At 36.3% G+C, this 18834-nt stretch overlaps 1 protein-coding gene across 1 annotated transcript in view; it reads left to right on the top strand.

The window, feature by feature from the left end:
* Window positions 1-18834, top strand: part of ANK2 (ankyrin 2, neuronal) — a 252844-nt gene that overhangs the window by 204184 nt on the left and 29826 nt on the right. Inside the window, 8 exon segments of the mRNA XM_010858507.1 lie at window positions 2076-2287; window positions 2586-2790; window positions 5102-5198; window positions 7918-8146; window positions 9299-9424; window positions 11587-11709; window positions 14293-14325; window positions 16232-16253. Of these exon segments, the coding sequence (XP_010856809.1) occupies window positions 2076-2287; window positions 2586-2790; window positions 5102-5198; window positions 7918-8146; window positions 9299-9424; window positions 11587-11709; window positions 14293-14325; window positions 16232-16253 (1047 nt within the window).

The following is an 18834-nucleotide window of genomic DNA, read 5'->3' as shown; positions in this document are numbered from 1 at the left end:
TTTAGTCAACTCTTTGCAACTCTGTGGACTGTAACCCACCAAACTCATTCTCTCCATGGGATTCTCCAGGCAAGAATACTGGAGTGGGTTGCCATTTCATTCTCCAGGAAATCTTCCTGACCCAGGAATTGAACCCACACCTCTTACATCTCCTGCATTGGCAGGCAGGTTCTTTGCCACTAGTGCCGCCTGAGAAGTCCTTTACCTCTCTCTCATGCCTCCCTCCCCTGCCCCATCCCATCCCCCTAGAGCATCACAGAGCACCAGGCTGGGCTCTCTGTGCTATATAGCAACTTCTCACTAGAATAATACTTTGAACTTTCTATTAAGGAGTTAGGAAAATTAAATTCACTCACAGTTTACACTTAAACAGAGAGTTAGCTACGGTTGAATTTCATATGCACACTTACACATATAGTTAAGGAACGTATTTTTCCTTAGGGCTTTAATCTCTGTAAATCTCAAATCCCAGTTTAGGCCATTTAACCTCAGGTTGAAATACTTTAGTTTGACGAGAGGGAGGTGCTCTTTCTTAGGCCTCCTGAGGCCGCACAGAGATGAGGTGTCAGTCCTGATAGATAACCAGAGATATGTTCCACTTTTCGTGACCACACAAATAGGCACTTTTTTTTTTCCCCAAGTGCCAAGAACATACCAAAATTTGCACCGACCTGGGCACACAATTGTGCGGCTGTTTGCCAGATTTTATCAGTCTTCCAGGACCACTAACTGTAGCTTCATGTGTGGCTCATGGATGGTAAAGTGTAGCCTGACAGCAGCTGCTTTAATGTTTCTTCTTGTTCTGCTGAGGGTTAGTAAGAAGAGAGGCCACAGAAGAGGAAATTATGCCTTCTGGACGTGTGGGTCAGTATTTTCCAATTAAGATGAAAAGATCCGGGTTCTTACCGATAAAGCTTGTTCTGTGCTGTATTTAGCTGCTTCTGCTCCTGGGAACCATTTCTTTTGCATCGAGTTTAGGATATTTCCCTCTGATATATTTACCTGTCATTAACACTGCCATGTTGTCCTTAGATGGGGACCCACTCTTATAACTTTCTACATAAGTAAAAAGCTCATTTTGAAATAGAATCGAATTTGTATATTTTTATGTTTGTTATGTTTGTTCTGTGAAAACCTCTTCTTTCATAAGTATATGCTAGTAATTGCCAATGTATCAGTCTTCAGTCATGAAGGATCAGATCCTGGGACTTCAGACTTTTGCTATCTAGTTATATTCAAGAGTCAAGAAAAACACAGTTGCTGTTCATGTGTCTGTAAGAATTGTAAAATGCTTTCTAAAAATGAATCGCTTTCCATAATCTCTTAAAATTCAGTGATCTACTTAGTTCAAATTTTTAAATTTTAAACCAGTTGGATTTACTGTGTTGCCCTGCATATCTACACTAATGCAATTTATCAAGAGTCCATTATCCCATTCTCCTGATGTTAGATGATCTGCTTGGTAAGTTCATGATTTCAGGGGAATATCGAAACCCTAAATTTGCAATCACTGATCTTTTTAAAATATCCACAGTGATTATCTCCGAGACAACCATGCCACTGGAATGAACACACTAATACACATCTTACCCTTCGAAGACAGATTTTATTCCTGCACTACTCCCCTGAGAACCAAAAGGACCATATTACTTCTTAAAACCACAAATAACTGGTTTTGAACTAACTTTGAAATTTGCAAAGAAACGAGCCCATAGTCAATTTCCTCTTTGTCACGTTGAGCCAAAAACAGGACAGGTTCGTTTCATTGCCCTCAAACCCCCTTATTTACAAAGACAGCCTTGCAATACCACGTCTAGAACTGGATGCTTTTGTTTCACAGTGCCCTGGAAAGTCCTAGTTTTCACAAAGAGAGAAAATGTGCCAGCCAAATGCTGACAGGTCTTGAGAGATTCTGGTATTGCTAGGATAGCCTTGCTTTTTAAATTTTCCTATTATTTAAAAAAGAAGGTTTTTGCTGCCACATCTGTTCAGGGTTAACCTATGCCAGTGAGTTTGCTAGAATGCTTTCAAAAGCGAATCCTTGCTCTATGAAGATGGGTCATTTCTTGTCTCAGTGCTGGATAGCCCGGAAGACCTCGAAAAGAAGCGGATCTGCCGCATCATCACCCGTGACTTCCCACAGTACTTTGCGGTGGTGTCGCGCATCAAGCAGGACAGCAACCTGATTGGCCCGGAGGGAGGCGTGCTGAGCAGCACCGTGGTGCCGCAGGTGCAGGCCGTGTTCCCCGAGGGGGCGCTAACCAAGCGGATCCGTGTTGGCCTACAGGTACGCCCACGTCAAGATGCAGGTTAACCTGACGGATTTTATTCCCGGGATTCAAAACCAGCTTTTCAAAAGAGAATGAAATGGCTAAAGAATCAAATTATTACTGGGTGAGCAAAAGCTGCCCTTAGAAATCATCAGTGTCATGAAGTTTTATATGAGTGTTTGGTAACAGTAGGAAATTGCAGTTGCCATATTTGAAGATACAAAACTGATTTATGAAATAAAAATGTATTAAGAAATTTGACATGGAATATAATGATGTATTGTTTATTTTTATATTTTTGCTATTTTTTTAAAGGCTCAACCTATGCACAGTGAGTTGGTTAAGAAGATTTTGGGCAACAAAGCTACCTTCAGCCCTATAGTCACTTTGGAACCTAGAAGAAGAAAATTTCACAAGCCAATTACCATGACCATTCCTGTCCCCAAAGCTTCAAGTGATGTCATGTTGAATGGTTTTGGAGGAGATGCACCAACCTTAAGATTACTATGCAGCATCACAGGTGAGTCACATAGGACTATTGTGTTAATAATAGAAAGTTCTGGAAGAAGAAACTTAGATTGTAAATACTAAATTACCTTTGTCCTAAGATGCCTGCATCTTATTAATATGCATTAATTCAGGAAAAGCACACTGACTAGGGAAGTGAAAGGGGATAGGAAGTGAGCTAATATTTTCTAAATAAAGCCTGATGCCAGACTTTTAGGCACTTCATACACATGGTCATTTTTATCTCCAAAGTAGCCCTCTGAGGAAACTTTAACTCCCTTTTACTAGAAAGGAAACCAAGACTGAGAGAAGTTTTTTTTTTATAATTTGCCTGAGATTAATTATACTGTAAATATCTGACAGAGTTGGGATTCAAACCCAAGTCCATGTACCTCTAAACCCGAGCTTTAGGCCTTCATTGAAGATATCACCTTATACCTGTGGCAAACTAAATGATATCTTGAATAATTATATCAACCATTTCAAACTTTTCTGTCCAGGAATTGGTTATGACTTTACCATTAATCTGTTGACTAACTTTGGAAAAAAGGAGGATATTTAGTCTTCTCAATTGGAAGTTGTAATAGCTTTCAGTTAACCATCAAACTCCAGGAAGATATTCCCAGGACACTGGTTGTCTCTGACCAATAATACTACCACAGATGGTGAGAGATTAAAAAAATATCCACACAAGTAACTGAAACTACATAATTGAGAATTTCCCTATTTAACAAAAACTGAATGGTACTAGCATTCAGTAAATATTCATACTGTTTTTAGTAGAAATAATGACCATATCTGCTTCAGTATTATTATTTTTTTTCATTTTTCCTCATTAGCAGGAATGTTCACCCTTCTTTTGTCCTCTCTCTCATTCTTCCTTCTTATCAGTGTTTTTTTCTGTACTCTTGATAGCAAACCATAGAGACTTTACCCCATAAGTTTAATAATATGACATAATTTTAAAATACATGGGGGTTTCCCTGGTGGTCTAGTGGTTAAGGCTGTGCTTCCAATGTAGAGGGTTCAGGTTTGATCCATGGTTGGGGGAACCGAGGTTCTATATGCCACATGGCATGACCACAAAACAAAACAAAACAAAAAAGACACTCAAAACCAAAACAAAGCAAAAATAATAAAAGAAAATACATGCCCTAAAATGAGAGTAGTGAGAAATGTCATGCTTCACTTGGGGCCTCTCCCAGTTATTTGTTTCTGCTTATTACATAGCATTCCCATGCTTTTTGATTCATGTGTATGATTAATCATCCTATAATATGCTATGTAGCAGCCTGGACGCAAAACAAGTCAGATTGAAAAATGTCCGTGGCACATCCTGCCCTTCTAGATGATCAAATGAAGATACCACCTGGGCCTTGACCCCATCTGGTCTAGTTATTCTGGGCCTCTGTCTTGGGATGGATTTGTTCTAAACAATTTCTTTCTTTTTTTTTTTTTTTTTAGGGAAAGCTTTATCGTTTTTATTTTTATTTTTTTAAATTTACTTGTTAATTTTTACAAATACAGTAATAGATTTTTGGATTTTTGTGTTTCGCTCTATTATATAAATCTGTTTAGAATGTGTATTTTATGGGCCTCCTAGAATAAAGAACTTTGATAACTCATTCCCTTCTTTAACAATCCTTAGAGTCAAAATTTGTTTTCATCTCAAACATATATTTCTCCTGCAATGCCTGAAGACAGTTTTGTCCTTATTTACGCCAACTTAATGTCTCAGTAGAAATGAAAGTCAGCATCACCCTCCAGAGTGATGTGTCAGTGTTCAGAGGCATTCAGTCATTTGTTCTTTCACTTTGCAATATTTCCTGAGCTTTTAATATTTTCCAAGGATTTTTGCCAACCTTCAATTGCAAATTGAAAGGAAATTTTGTTTCTTGAAAATAAGTGCCTAAAATATCAAGGTGAAGGAATATTTGGATTTTTGTTTTAACAAAGCATTCAGCTCCTTGGTTAGTCGAAGGATCTTTTAAAATCATCAACTGAATACAATTCAAAATTATCTTCAGAAACTAGCAATTACAATAAAAAAACTTTAGGATGGCAGGGAGAGAAAAGAGCACCTAGTAATTTGAAGCAGTTATTCAAATGGCCTCCCTTAAGTTTAGTTCTGTGAAATGTGGTATTAATGTCTGTTTTCCGTGTATCATTTTTTTAGCACGTAGTTTTCAGTCACTTTGTTTCCAGGGTGTCATCCTGAAGAGTGAATGAACGTAGCCAGAAGCCAGAACCACGAAGCCTTTATTTTATGACACCGAGTTTGGAGTTCTGCCTAATTTTTTTTTTCAACAATCATGTTATTTCAGGTGGAACCACCCCTGCTCAGTGGGAAGATATTACAGGAACTACGCCATTAACATTTGTCAATGAATGTGTTTCCTTTACAACCAATGTGTCTGCCAGGTATGGTTATACTGCACAGAAAAACCACTGAAATTGTGTGCCCAAATGTCTCTTGTTTTACTTTGTTTCATGCATTCTTTAAAAGTAATTTTAATTTTGGTTTGGTTTTAAAAATGGTCTGCATTTACTTTCATGTCTTAAATCAGACTCCCCAGTAAATGTAATAGTGATAATGCATTAATGAAGTATGAAGTACAGCCATTCAGATTAAAATCTAAAGAAAGTAAATTATTGCCAGCTATTACTGTATGACCCAGACTCTGGCTTTAGCAGCCACAGCTGATTTTTCCAGTCCTGAAGGACTTAGGAATGATGGATTTCCTGCTGACAACAAAATAGCCTGAATTGTTTTTTTGTTTTCAAACAGAATGATAACCAAACCACAGAGCATATCATGGTTTGCTTACACAGTTTAGAGTTTTCAGTGACTTTTATGCACCATAGCATGTTTACACATTATCCTTTTTGTGTCCCATATCTTTAAAAAGCTTACGCTGTCTAGCTTTATTGCATGTGTATAAACCAACTCAACTCACTAGTTCTCATTTGCTTGATCTTTAATGGATTGCCAAGTGTTTTCCTATTTGTTTAATTTGGTTACTGTAAACTCTTGTGACTTAAGAAGAGCGAGAGGCAATATGTCCATTTTAAAGATGAGAAAGCTGACGTTGAGAATAGTTAAAGCTTACATTCTTATTCGGGGGGTAAAACGATAGATGCATGAATAACAGTGCACAGCCGTAGCTGGGTGTAGTGATCCGTTTGTAGTCGGAGCCACCCAAAGGGCTCAGCTGTGAGTCTCTGGTTCTGTGTGTCTGTCTGTGTGCCCTGCCATTCACTCATCTCCACTCTAATGCCAGAAAATGACAAGTTCTGGATGGAAAGGTACAAAAGAGTTACTGAAAGAATTCAAAAAAGGGTGTTCACATTAGAGTGGTCAGAGAGAAGGTAGTCCATGAGATAGAAACCTAACTAACAGGCAGATAAAAGTGGAAAAGAAGGTAACATGAGCCAAGATGCAGAAGGGCATTGCAGGCTGGCGACAATGGAGTCTATAATTCAGAAATAACGCCAGAATGTTGGTTAACATTATTTACAGCAGGCCTTATAGGAGAGAAAAAGAAATTAGGAGTTATTATATTATTATAGGAATAATGTAATTCTTTCAGACAGTCGAAGAATCAGTGAATCAAAGATAGTTGAATCAGTATAAAGAGGAAGGAGGTAATACTGAGGGCCTGCCAAGAACCAGGAACTAGGCTGCCTTCAAAGCATTACAGTAAATGAAATAGGCCAGACCCAAAAGAAAAAATATTGCATGTCTCCACATAAACGAGGTACCTAGGATAGGCAAGTTCATAGAGACAGAGTTTAATAGAGTTTACCAGGGACTGAGGTGAATGGGAAAGTTCAAAGTTACTGTCTAATGGGTATAGTGTCTCTGTTTGGGATGACGAAAAATTTCTGGAAATGGAGAGTGGCTGTGGTTGTATGGTATTTTAAATGTACTACTGCCAGTGAATTGCGCACTCAAGAATGGTTAAAATGACAAATTTTATATTATCATTAGTGCACACAGCCCACTTCTTGGATTTGAGGCTGCCAATTAAATTATATTTTATCACAATTAAAAAGTAGAAGAAGAGAGATGGATCAGGAACTTGAAGGAAGAAAAAGCTAAGAAGATAAGGAAATTTTCAAGTGTTTAAAGATTATGAGCAATGAGTCAGGAAGGAGGGATCAGTGATGGAGGAAGGTTTCAAAGTGAGAGGATCTGGAATAAATCTTTGATGTGTATAAAGAGCAAATTGAGAAAATGTGCATCTGATGGTTACTGCTTTTTCTGTGAAGTTAACCTTTCTGAAGGCCTGAAGGGTGTCATAAAGGTTTAGCAACATTACTATAGTGTATAAAATGATATCTGAGGAAAAAAAATTACCAAAATATGTCACAGATTTGACTGAGGCTAGAAATCATAAATTATTCACAAGGCCAATAATTTCTTCTATGGATTATATTAAGCAGTATTTAGGAGTTCTGAAGCAAAAGCAGATTTTTTTTTAAAAGTAGTTTGGTTGATCCAACCTTGGTGACTGTGAGTCCTTTGGAAAAGAATGATGAGATGAAGAAACGTTAGGTAGATTTTGTTGAAAAAAGTTTTAGGAAATGAAATGAGGAACAGCAGGGGCTATCAAAGAAAATAGAAACTCATCCAGCAAGATATTAGTATAATACCAGGGTGCACCACAAAAGGATTCTAGACGCTGAAGATGTATTTCAGAAGCCTGAATACTCTGAAGACTTTCCAAGGAAAAAAGTTACAGTGTTTAACATTTGACCTGAAACACCGGGCACATCCTTGTCTTGCCCTCCTTCTCATCGATCCTCCTCCATTTCCCCTCCCCCGTCTTTTCTTTCCCTTTGCTTTTGCTTTCTCTCATTATCTCCCTCTCCTGCTTCTCACTTTTTCCAAGAGGCATGCAATGATTACTCTGATGATACTGAAGGAACTGATTTGTTTTTCATGTAACTGACTATCCTTTTTCACAGTTGTGGAGTCCATGGATACAGAGGGCCGACTGTATTCTGCCTTTTTGTAAAATGAACCTGAGCATCTGTGGATCACGATATCTGTGGAGTTCTAAGAACCAATCCGCCGTAGATACTGAGGGATGACTGTAATTAAATTTCAGATAACTGACTTTGTTTTATTTTATAGGTTCTGGCTGATCGATTGTCGACAAATTCAGGAATCTGTTACCTTTGCATCACAAGTGTATAGAGAAATTATCTGTGTACCATATATGGCCAAATTTGTAGTGTTTGCCAAATCGCATGACCCCATTGAAGCCAGGTTGAGGTGTTTCTGCATGACTGATGATAAAGTGGATAAAACCCTGGAACAACAAGAAAACTTTGCTGAGGTGGCCAGAAGCAGGGATGTGGAGGTACTGTGTTTTAAAAACCAATTTATGTTAGTATGTTGTTTATACCTCTTTTAATATATTTAAAATAGTATTTAATAAATGTTATTCAGTCGCTAAGTCATGTCCAACTCTTTGCGATCCCATGAACTGTAGCCTAGCAGGCTCCTCTGTCCCTGGGATTTCCCAGGCAAGAATACTGGAGTGGGTTGGCATTTCCTCTTCTAAGGGATCTTCCCAACCCAGGGACTGAATCTGCATTTCCTGCATTGGCAGATGGGTTCTTAATGCTGAGCCACCAGGGAAGCCCATCTAATTAAATAATGCCATCAAAAGCAGACCAGTCAACATCTTGATCAGTTAGAAGGCCAGTGTCTAAAATGCGCCATTTTTAGCCAATTTGGACCCATTCAAAAGGGATAAAAGGACTCTTTTAAAGATTATTAAGGGAAAAATTATGCATTATTAATAAATTATAAGTATATAAATGGATATAGCAATTCACATGTTATGTTTCCTTGTTCTTTTTTTTTTTTTTAAGGGACTATTTATTGGATTTTTTCCCCTATTATTCTTTAATCATAAAGAAAACAGCCTGGAGGGGTGGGATGGGTGGGATGGAGGTTCAGGAAGGAAGGGGCATGTGACTCCCGTGGCTGACTCATGCTGATGTTCGGCAGAAACCAACACAACATTATAAAGCAATTACCCTCCAGTTAAAAATAAGCAAATTTTAAGGAAACTTAAAAACTAGTAAAGGAAACAGCCCAGTAGGTGTATCCTTTGTGTAAACGTAAAAATACAATATCCAGGGCTTGCTATACTACTTTTTCTTATTTCTTAATTTTCCATCAGTGTGGATCTTTGATATTGAATTCAAGTAACCGAATTCATTGTGATGTCAAAAATATAAATTTATGATTTAAAGACATATTGATTTGGGAAAATAATATCGTACAGTGTTAGAAATGAGTACAGTAAGATTAAAGGCCCCCATGCATTTGAAGATTCCTATTACTAGTGAGAGGGAGTGCTGGTCCAAGCTTGTCACAGATAAGACAAAATGTCAGTCAGGATTTTAAAGATTATTGTATGCACATTTTAAGAATTTTAATGTTCCAGTAATGTAATAATTTCAGCTATGGTATTCTTTTTGTTTTTCTCTATTTTTATCAGGTCTTAGAAGGAAAACCCATCTATGTTGATTGTTTTGGCAACCTGGTGCCATTAACCAAGAGTGGCCAACATCATATATTCAGTTTTTTTGCCTTCAAAGAAAACAGACTTCCTCTCTTTGTCAAGGTAATATATACATGGAATTTGGGAATGTGTTTTATTCAGCATCAAGTAAGGCTTTGACTTCTTTTGGTAGAAGAGAATATTTGCTTTTCAGTCATTTCTAATGATTTTTTTTAAAGTATTTCTATAAAATTTTAAACTCCTAAAAACTATTTTTTAAAATTTCAAATTCAACCTTTTTAGTTATAGGCTAAGAATGAGGGACAAATGGTCAACTGATTAATTAGGAAAACTGGTCATTCTTTTCCAAATGTTAAGAGAAGCCTCTCTTTATTTTTTTTTAACTATTATTTCTTTTAAATATTTGTGCTTAAATTTTTTTAATATATGAACTTCACAAATGTGGAGACCAAAAAGAGTTGTTAGTGAAAAATTTTTATAGTAAAAGCTCTTAAAAGACCCAGTTAATCTATCAAGAAGTTATCCCAGATAGAGCAATAGACTGGATACACGTTTATAAATTCATTCAACAAACATTTGTTGAGACACTTTAATGTACCATGAATTTGTTGTCCCTGTTTAGGAATGTTAATCTAGGTTAGGAATTTATCATATTTAACATATGCAATTTATCATAATTTGACATATGCAAATTGCATTTTAGATACCAGTTCTGAAGAGAACAAAAATGAGTATGAGGGAGAGATTCATGAAATAAAAGGAAATAATAATTCTATTTAAGTTTTAATGTCTGTTTTCTCAAGATCTCTACTGAAGGCCTTCATTGTGCCATTTCTGGTTCAATGGTTTTCCTGATTAAAGATAGGTTCTTCTAAGGGATCCATTTACCGTAAACAGCTATGTAATTATGCTAATATTTGATATTGTTAGTGGTCAAAAATTATCCTATAGACACCAAATACAAAAATAGGAAAATGACTTAAACATTTCTATAAAGTAGATGTACAAATGGCCAATAAACACATGAAATAATGTTTAACAGCAGAGAAATTCAAATTCATACCACTACGAGATACTACTCAGTAACTCATTAGGATGGCTATTATCAAAAACAAAACAAAATAGCAAATATTGGTGAGGATATGGAGAAATGGGGACCCTGATGCCTTGCTGGAAGGAGTGTAAAATGGTGTAGCCATTCCATACTGTGGAAAAGAGTATGACAGTTCCTCAAAAAGTTAAAACATAGAAATAGTATATCATCCAGCAATTCCCCAAAAATTGAAAGCAGAGACTCAACCAGTTACTTGCAATGTTCATAGCAGCATTATTCCCAATAGTCAAAAAGTGGAAATATTCCAAATATCCATCGACAGATGAATGGATATACAAAATGTGATATATGTATACATTGTAGTATTATTCAGCCTTAAAATGAGTAAAATTAGTCAGACACCAAAAGACAAATATTGTATGTTCCCTCTTGTATGAGATACCTAGAGTCATCAACTAGTCAGAAAATAGAATAGTGGTTACCAGGATATGGGGGAAGGAAGGAATGGAAAATTATTTTTTTATGGAAACAGTTTCAGTCTGTGAAGGTGAAAACATTCTGAAGATGCATGGTGGTGATGATTGTACAACAATGTGTATGTACTTAATGCTAGTAAACCATACATGTAAAAATGGTTGAAATGATGTTTTATGTACAATTTAACACAATTTTAAAAAAAATGAAATTCTGGTATATATTGCAATGTGACTAAATCTTGATAATATTATGCAACCTGAAATAACAGATACAAATGAACAAAGATTGTATAACTCTGTCTATATAAGGTACCTAGAACAAGCAAATTTATAGGGACAGAAAGTTAAGTAGAGGCTATTAGGTGCTGGAGGGAGAGGAGAATGGGGAGTTATTGCTTAATGGTGTAATGTTTCTGTTTGGGATGATGGGAAATTTTGCACAGTAGTGATAATCACGTAACTTTGCGAATGAGCTTCATGCCACTGAGTTGTATGCATAACAATGCTAAGAATATAAGTGAAAATGGTCAGTTTTATGTTATGTATACTTTACCACAATTTTTAAAAAGTTGAATGATATTTTTAATCGTTCTAAATGATAATAGGAAAGGGCAAAAGGAACACTTCCAAAGCAAGTGAATTTTACTTTTCTCTGGTTCTTTTGAGTGTCATCTCACTAAAGTAAACAGTATGTGTCACACGTGAGCGAAGCATATATGTCTTTCTTGTTCAAGGTACGTGATACGACTCAGGAACCTTGCGGACGACTATCATTTATGAAAGAGCCAAAATCTACAAGAGGCCTGGTGCACCAAGCTATTTGCAACTTAAACATCACCCTGCCAATTTATACGAAGGTATTATAATCTGCTATAGTGCAATTCAGGCTGTAGAGGTTTTGATTTCCAAATCCTTTAGAATAGATACAGGCAAAGACACTGAATGCAACCATGTATAATAGTCGTTTTTGATACCCTGTCCAATTTGTGATGTTCCATTTAAGTAAGGAAAAAGGTAGCTCTACCTTATTTTGCATTAAATTCACTTTGATGGAAAAGTTTCTATAAATATGTATTGGATATGGAAGAGAGAAAATTTCAATGTAAGATGTAACCTTTTGGACTGATTTTGAACATGAAACTATTCGCTTTGCCTTCCTTATGGTTTTTGTGCGCCCTCCTGGCACCATGCTAGTAGTGCTTTTGGCCCTGCCAAAACATTATGAGTCTGTTAGCTTCTGTTTACTGCCAGTTCACAGGTGGATTATGTATTATGAAATTCAAAGCAACTTCAGGGTATTTTACCTTGTTGCTAAAATAATTATATGTTCATTTTGTAACCTGTACTATCTGGGGAGCATCAGATTCATTTTTTCCAACTATTTTAACATGATTAGTATACAAAATACTCACATGTTATAGGAATAGATTTGAAACATTGTTGAAAGGAAAATTAATACTTGACCCAAATCTACTAGAAGTTTTTCTTTCTATTCAAACCTCTCCTCTTTACAGAATTCCTTGATTACTCTGATCAAATCAAAGAAGACTAGGGAATAGATTAAATGTTGGGAAAAGCTTTTTTTGTTTTTTGAAAAATTTTGACCAGTATTCCTTTTTAATGGAAAGTTCCCATATGGCAATTTATAGAAGGTTATAGCAAGTTGTCAGAGTGTATTTTAGAGGTTGAGAAGTGGGATACTGGCAGGTGAGACTTGGAGGAGAGGTGAAAAGTGAAAGTGAACATTGCTCAGTCATGTCCGACTCTTTGCAACCCCATGGACTCTACAGTCCATGGAATTCTCCAGGCCAGAATACTGAAGTGGGTAGCCTTTCCCTCCTCCAGGGGATCTTTCCAACCCAGGGATCGAACCCAGGTCTCCCTCATTGCAGGCTGATTCTTTATCACAAGGGAAACCCAGGAGGAGAGGTAGAAACATATTTAAAATCCTAAATCTTAACTCCATGAAACAGAACATTTTCTATGTTTATTTTCATTCACCATTTTTCACGATTAATTATTCTTACAAATTAGAAATCGGTCACATAGAGAAAACCATGTAGTATCATATTTAACACTAAATTCTTATTTACTGGTCAAAATGAAATGAAATACCAGAATCTGCATGTGTAAATTTACATGTTAATTACAAGAATTAGAATACAGCAGTAGACATATGCATCCAAGTAACTGTTATCGAACAGCATTCCAGTGGTAAAGAATGTACTTTGGGGGTTGTAGTGCTGAGTACTTTTGAATCACTGAAGCAGAATGCCAAATAAGAACCACAGAGAAATACGTAAATGCTGGGGCAATCATCTGAGTGATGTGTAAAGATGAATGAGCTTTGTCTCTGATTCAAATGAGCTTTCAGTATGCTATAAAAGAAAGCATTTAGTTCATTATTCCTTTTTGTATCTAAGTCAAGATATATCCGGCACAGTTATTAATTCTATGATGGTCCAGGACAGCTCTCCACTTAGTAACTAAAACAAAAAGAAAACATTGACAAACATGGTAGAGTTTAGATATATTTTAAAACAGGGTAGCTCTTTATTACAAGAGAACTCCTAAGTATTGCCTGTGTATTGAAAATATCTTCACTGCATGTTCATTTGTGGCTTTTAACATGTTTAATCAATACCTGTAATGGCTGAGATATTCAGTTCAGTCAGTTCAGTTGCTTAGTTGTGTCCGACTCAGCAACTCCATGTCCGACTCAGCAACTCCATGGACTGCAGCACAGCAGGCTTCCCTGTTCTTCACCAGCTCCCGGAGTTTGCTCAAACTCATGTCCATTGAGTCGGTGATGCCATCCAACCATCTCATCCTCTGTCGTCCCCTTCTCCCGCCTTCAATCTTTCCCAGAGTGAGGGTCTTTTCCAGTGAGCCAGTTCTTTGCATCAGGTGGCCAAAGTATTGGAGTTTCAGCTTCAGCATCAGTCCTTCCAATGAATATTCAGGACTAATTTCCTTTAGGATGGACTGGTTGAATCTTCTTGCTGTCCAAGGGAGTCTCAAGAGTCTTCTCCAATACCACAGTTCAAAAGCATCAAGATATTATGCTGAGATATTATCATCACCATTTCTGTAGACATATGCCATCCAATCCATGAAATGTCACACTTTGTGGCTGCTGGTAACCTATATCTGAAATGAGTACATTTATAATATTAGTTCTTTTGTCTGATAGATTAGTATATTTATAATTTTGGTTCTTTTGTCTTTTGAATCTACAGATGTTTGCATTTAAATCAATCTTCTTTAATTTTTGTGCTTGTCTTCTGTAAACTGTTAGTAAGAAAAAATATGCAAATGCTAACTGTATGCTTGCCTGCTGATGTTTGCTGTCAGGGTATTTAGTTTTGTCTTCTCTTCTAAATGCTCTCTACTCTTCCTGCTCTCTTTCTCCATCTTGCATGGCGTCTTGGGGTGGCCAGGAATCAGAGTCAGATCAAGAACAGGAGGAAGAGGTAATTATATGGCGTTGTCACTTGTTAATGGCTGTGTCATTGCTGTAACCACTGATAAGAGCACGTGATTAACAGAGAAGGGTTATACAGTTGTTTTTAGTAATTGAAGGGTCACAATTTTACTTAACCTCTCTGAGCCTGTTTTCTCATGTTATGGACTGATTTCATAGGACACTAAAACTTCCCTATAAATTATTACCTGTCTGTGCAATAATACAGATTTCTCTACCAATTACTGAAAATCAAACCACAATCTCAGTGGTTCTCAAAGGTTGGTCAGGAGATGCCGGGAGGATAAAACTGTTTCCTTAGTCCTGAGTCATCATTTGCCTTTTAGCCCCCATATCCTCACAAGCTACACAGAAGTATTCCAGAGGCTGCATTGCATATGATGACATTATCACCCTGACACTATGGAACGTGGGCTTGTTTACACTTGGGTTCTTGTGTTTTCTCAGCTATCATTTGTAATACAGACACATATTTATATATGTTAAACATAAGCAAAAGTTCTTCACACTCCCCAGTGTTTTTTTAGGAGTATAAAGGGCGTCTTAAGAACAAAAGTTTGAGAACCACTGAAATCAAAAGGAGCATACAGTTCATCCATCTTACTATATTAATATTATAATGCAGAACTCTACTAATAATGAGCACTTCTTATAAGGTAGACACTTTATTAAAGTATTCCACATACCCCATCAACAGTGATCTCACAGTCATGCTAAAAGATGTATGTTGTCATACCGTAATAGGTGCTATATGACAGATGAAAAAAATGAGTCTTAGAGAGATTACCTTGAATAAATAGCCATTTGAATTATACTTGCTTTGATAGTCAAAGAAAGTATGTTTTTTTCCTAATAAAGATCTGAAAATGCCTAAGCATTACAGAAATGAAAGAAATTATTGAAAAAGTTCTTATACTTAATTAACATATTGCTTCATATCTCTAAGACAGACAAATGGAATTGTTATTTGTTTCACATAAATGTTTTCAAATACACCATTTTATTTTTTAATGTTGTTATGATGGATTTGAAATACAAAACCATGAAGAAAAAGATAATAAATACCCTTGTGCTCACCAGCTTAAAATGTAAGGCCTTTATCAGTTCAGAGACTACCCGTCAGTTCCCTTCTCTAGTCATACCAGCCGTGGAGCAGGATGAGAGGGGTGATTATAGCCTCGTTGTGCTACCGTGTATGACCAGATGACAATAAACTTACAAGACTGAAGCCATGCCTGCCCCCAAGTGTGCAGTCACTCTTTGCCTCACGTATTCAGTTTCCCTTCTGTAGCTGACGACTTGATCCCCAGGCTGGTCAAATGATACCTACATACTTTGTTGAAAGAGCAACACAGTTATGAAACCAGCTTTGCTATTATATCCAAATGAATTTTTCTGTTAGGCTTACGATTTTCTATTGAATATTTTCAGGAACTATTCAGTGCAAGAGATCTAGTTTGTGTTATTTTGGGGATTTGGAATTCTGTCTTGTAACTAATAATGGAACAGTTTCTATAGAACATATCACTCAGGCATGTTCTTTGCTTTTTCTCAACTAAATTGACGCTGTTTTATACCTACTTCACTTTTTTTTTCCTGGCCCTTTTCCCTAATATCTATTTCTAATATCAAACACCTCTAGGTCATATCTTCCCAAAGAAACATGTTGGAAAGGACTTTCTACCTATAGTGTCTAGAAAGCAGATTTGTTTTTTCCAAAGTTAGGATAAGAATCAAAGACACTCTTGGGGAAGAACCGTAGCAAATTACTCTGACCTTCCTATAACTTATGGTGTCTCCCATGTTTATAATTATGATAGAGTTTATTGTGTACATCGGGGATATGGGACACAACACTATTTGTAACCATTCAATTTATGTATCTTTTCTTTCAGATCGATATGACATCAGAAAAAAGTAAGATTTCAAATAAAACTGAGTTTGTGTGAAAGCTGGCTACAATAAAGAAAAGCATGAATTAAGATGCAAGCTAGTTGCCATTACTAACCATTATAATATTTATATTTTTATATTATCCTTATTAATCATTAATATATTTTTAGAGAAGCAGCTTGGCCAGTTAAATTATGAATATATCTAATTTGTGAGCAAATTATCAGTAAAATGCAATGATTATTCATCTAAGCATTCACTTTCTTTTGGATCCCTGTTAACCCTGCTTTTGCTGTTATGCTTGTTTAGAAACTCACCCTACCGTTTTTGTCCATTTGTTAGCATAACATTGTCATCTCATTTTTTTTAAGCTCTGATGTGACAGTATCACTTTTTACATCAAGCGACCCTGACATCAGTAGAGAGCTCATTACTTATGTAGGCCACATCTGCAAAAGTGATACTGTCATAATAGTTCTCAGCTAAAGCTAACGCTCCCCTCACACCACCCCCCCACCCCTTGCACCTCTTACTGTGGTGAAGTGTAACTGACTTCTCTAGGGCTGAGGTCTGATGGACTTTTGTAAAAGTGTTCTGAAAAAATTAAGAACCAGGAAAAGCAAAAATGAAAACCTCCTGGATGAAATTACTAATCATAACAGTATGTCGTAATGTCATAATAGGGCTAATTTTAAATAATGATGCAAAGCCTAAGCATAATATAGTACAGAAAGAACTGATTTTTATAGACATTGAGAGAGCTATCTTAGAGCTCATTTTAGGTTTGTAACATTCAGTTAAATTTTCAGTTTGTTGGCTTGTTTCTGGTTACTAGGTTCTTGTGTGGAAGAAATTGAGTTTTTCAGGATTCTTTCCTACTCTTATGTCCCAAATGCTTTAGAAAAAAATCTGATTTTTAATGTTTATTCATCTTAAGATTTATTTTGATTCACTGTATTTCAGAGTGCTATTCCCAAAAGGAGAAAACTTGGAAGTATGTTTAATATGGTCTTTAGGCCCAATGCAGTAATCTTTGGACTTTCCCCCCCTTTCTTGAAGTCCTAGCACAATGTAATTTACTGCTAAGTTTTTGAAATACTTTTAATTAAGAGTCTCCTTACCCTCTTAAATATGAGGGTTAAGATCATGATGTAAGATACAAGCTAGTTGCCATTATTAACCACCGTTACTAACCACTATAAATCTTTGTTTAGGACTAGCATATTTAAAATTCTGGATATTTTCATTGTTTTATATCTGAACAAATCTGTATTAATATAAGTTAAATATATCTTTATATATGCATTTCACAGAGTATATCTCAACAAATATTGATTCTCTCAAGAGAAGGCGCTTATGTTTATAAAAACTTTTACATTATTATTGCTTTCATTAATTCCTTTTTATAAAGAGATTTTATTATTCCACTTTTTTCTTTGGTACTAATATGTTTATTTAAATGACCCTTTATTCCTTGGATATAAGCTTATAGGAATTAAAAATTCATCCATCTGGCTCAATCATTTAAAAAAAAAAGGTTACTATATTGATATAGTGCCATTAATCCTCCTGAATGAATCAAGGTATCGTGACTGTTTAAAAATTTTCAAATATAGGCTTACATTTGGCCTCCCTTTGTGGGGGGGGCTACATTGTACAGCATGTGGGATCTTAGTTCCCCAACCAGGGATCAAATGCTTATCCCCTGTAGTGGAAGCTCTTAACCACTGAACTGCCAGGGAAGTCCCATGTTTGGCTTTCTTTTAGTGTAAAAACAATCATAAAATAATCTTCATCCAGGTATGAAGTAATCTCCAAAGAAGAGCTCTGTTGAAAGGGCTTTTTGAACTACGGTCTTTTCATGAGTAAATTCTAAACGAGTTTGAGTTGTCCTCCTTGCTTTAATGGATGCAGGCACCCACTACCCATGCCTCAAGCATACTGCGTTGAGCATCTTGTGTATGGGCTTTTAGGGAAATAACTATGCTTCACCACAGTCGTTTTCCACATGTGTTCTAATTTCTCACCATCTTCCCTCCCGTGCATCTCGGCAAGGCTGCCTCTCCACCAGTTTTAGTCCACCTTTGCTTTGCATGGAAATAACTTGGCTTACATAAACTGTGCGTGTGTCCCGTGTGACTGTCTCTGATTTGGGTTGCCATGCATCACATTTTAACTTTGGACTCACATATAAGTTTAATCACAATCGTTTTTGTTGTTTTTCTTTCCTTTCCTTTCTTTCCCTCCTTGGTCTGTCCATTACGTGTCTAAGCAAGGAGGTTGCTCCAAGGAAAGGACCATGCCTCTCAGCACAAGACTGTTTGTTTCACTGTTAGGTGTGAATTTCCCTTAGATGAAATGCCGGTTTGCAGCTGATTCAGATATATTTTATATAGTCATTGTATATTGGCAGAACTAAACATGCTGCGTTCCAGATTTTTCTATGATTAAATAACGTATATACCTCATTAGGAAGTATTCTGAGTTTGCTACTACTGGCTTTCTCCTAGAGGAAATCAACTATCTGCGATTTCTAATGCTTTTTTCCTTTTTTTCCCATATTCATTTTTTTTCGACATTGATCTGTAACATCTGAACAATCTTG

This window comes from Bison bison, unplaced genomic scaffold, assembly GCF_000754665.1.
Source record: "Bison bison bison isolate TAMUID 2011002044 unplaced genomic scaffold, Bison_UMD1.0 scf7180017864389, whole genome shotgun sequence".
NCBI classification, from domain to species: Eukaryota; Metazoa; Chordata; class Mammalia; order Artiodactyla; family Bovidae; genus Bison; species Bison bison.
The sequence above is the reverse complement of the archived record's forward strand: the minus strand, read 5'-3'. Positions and strand labels throughout refer to the sequence as shown.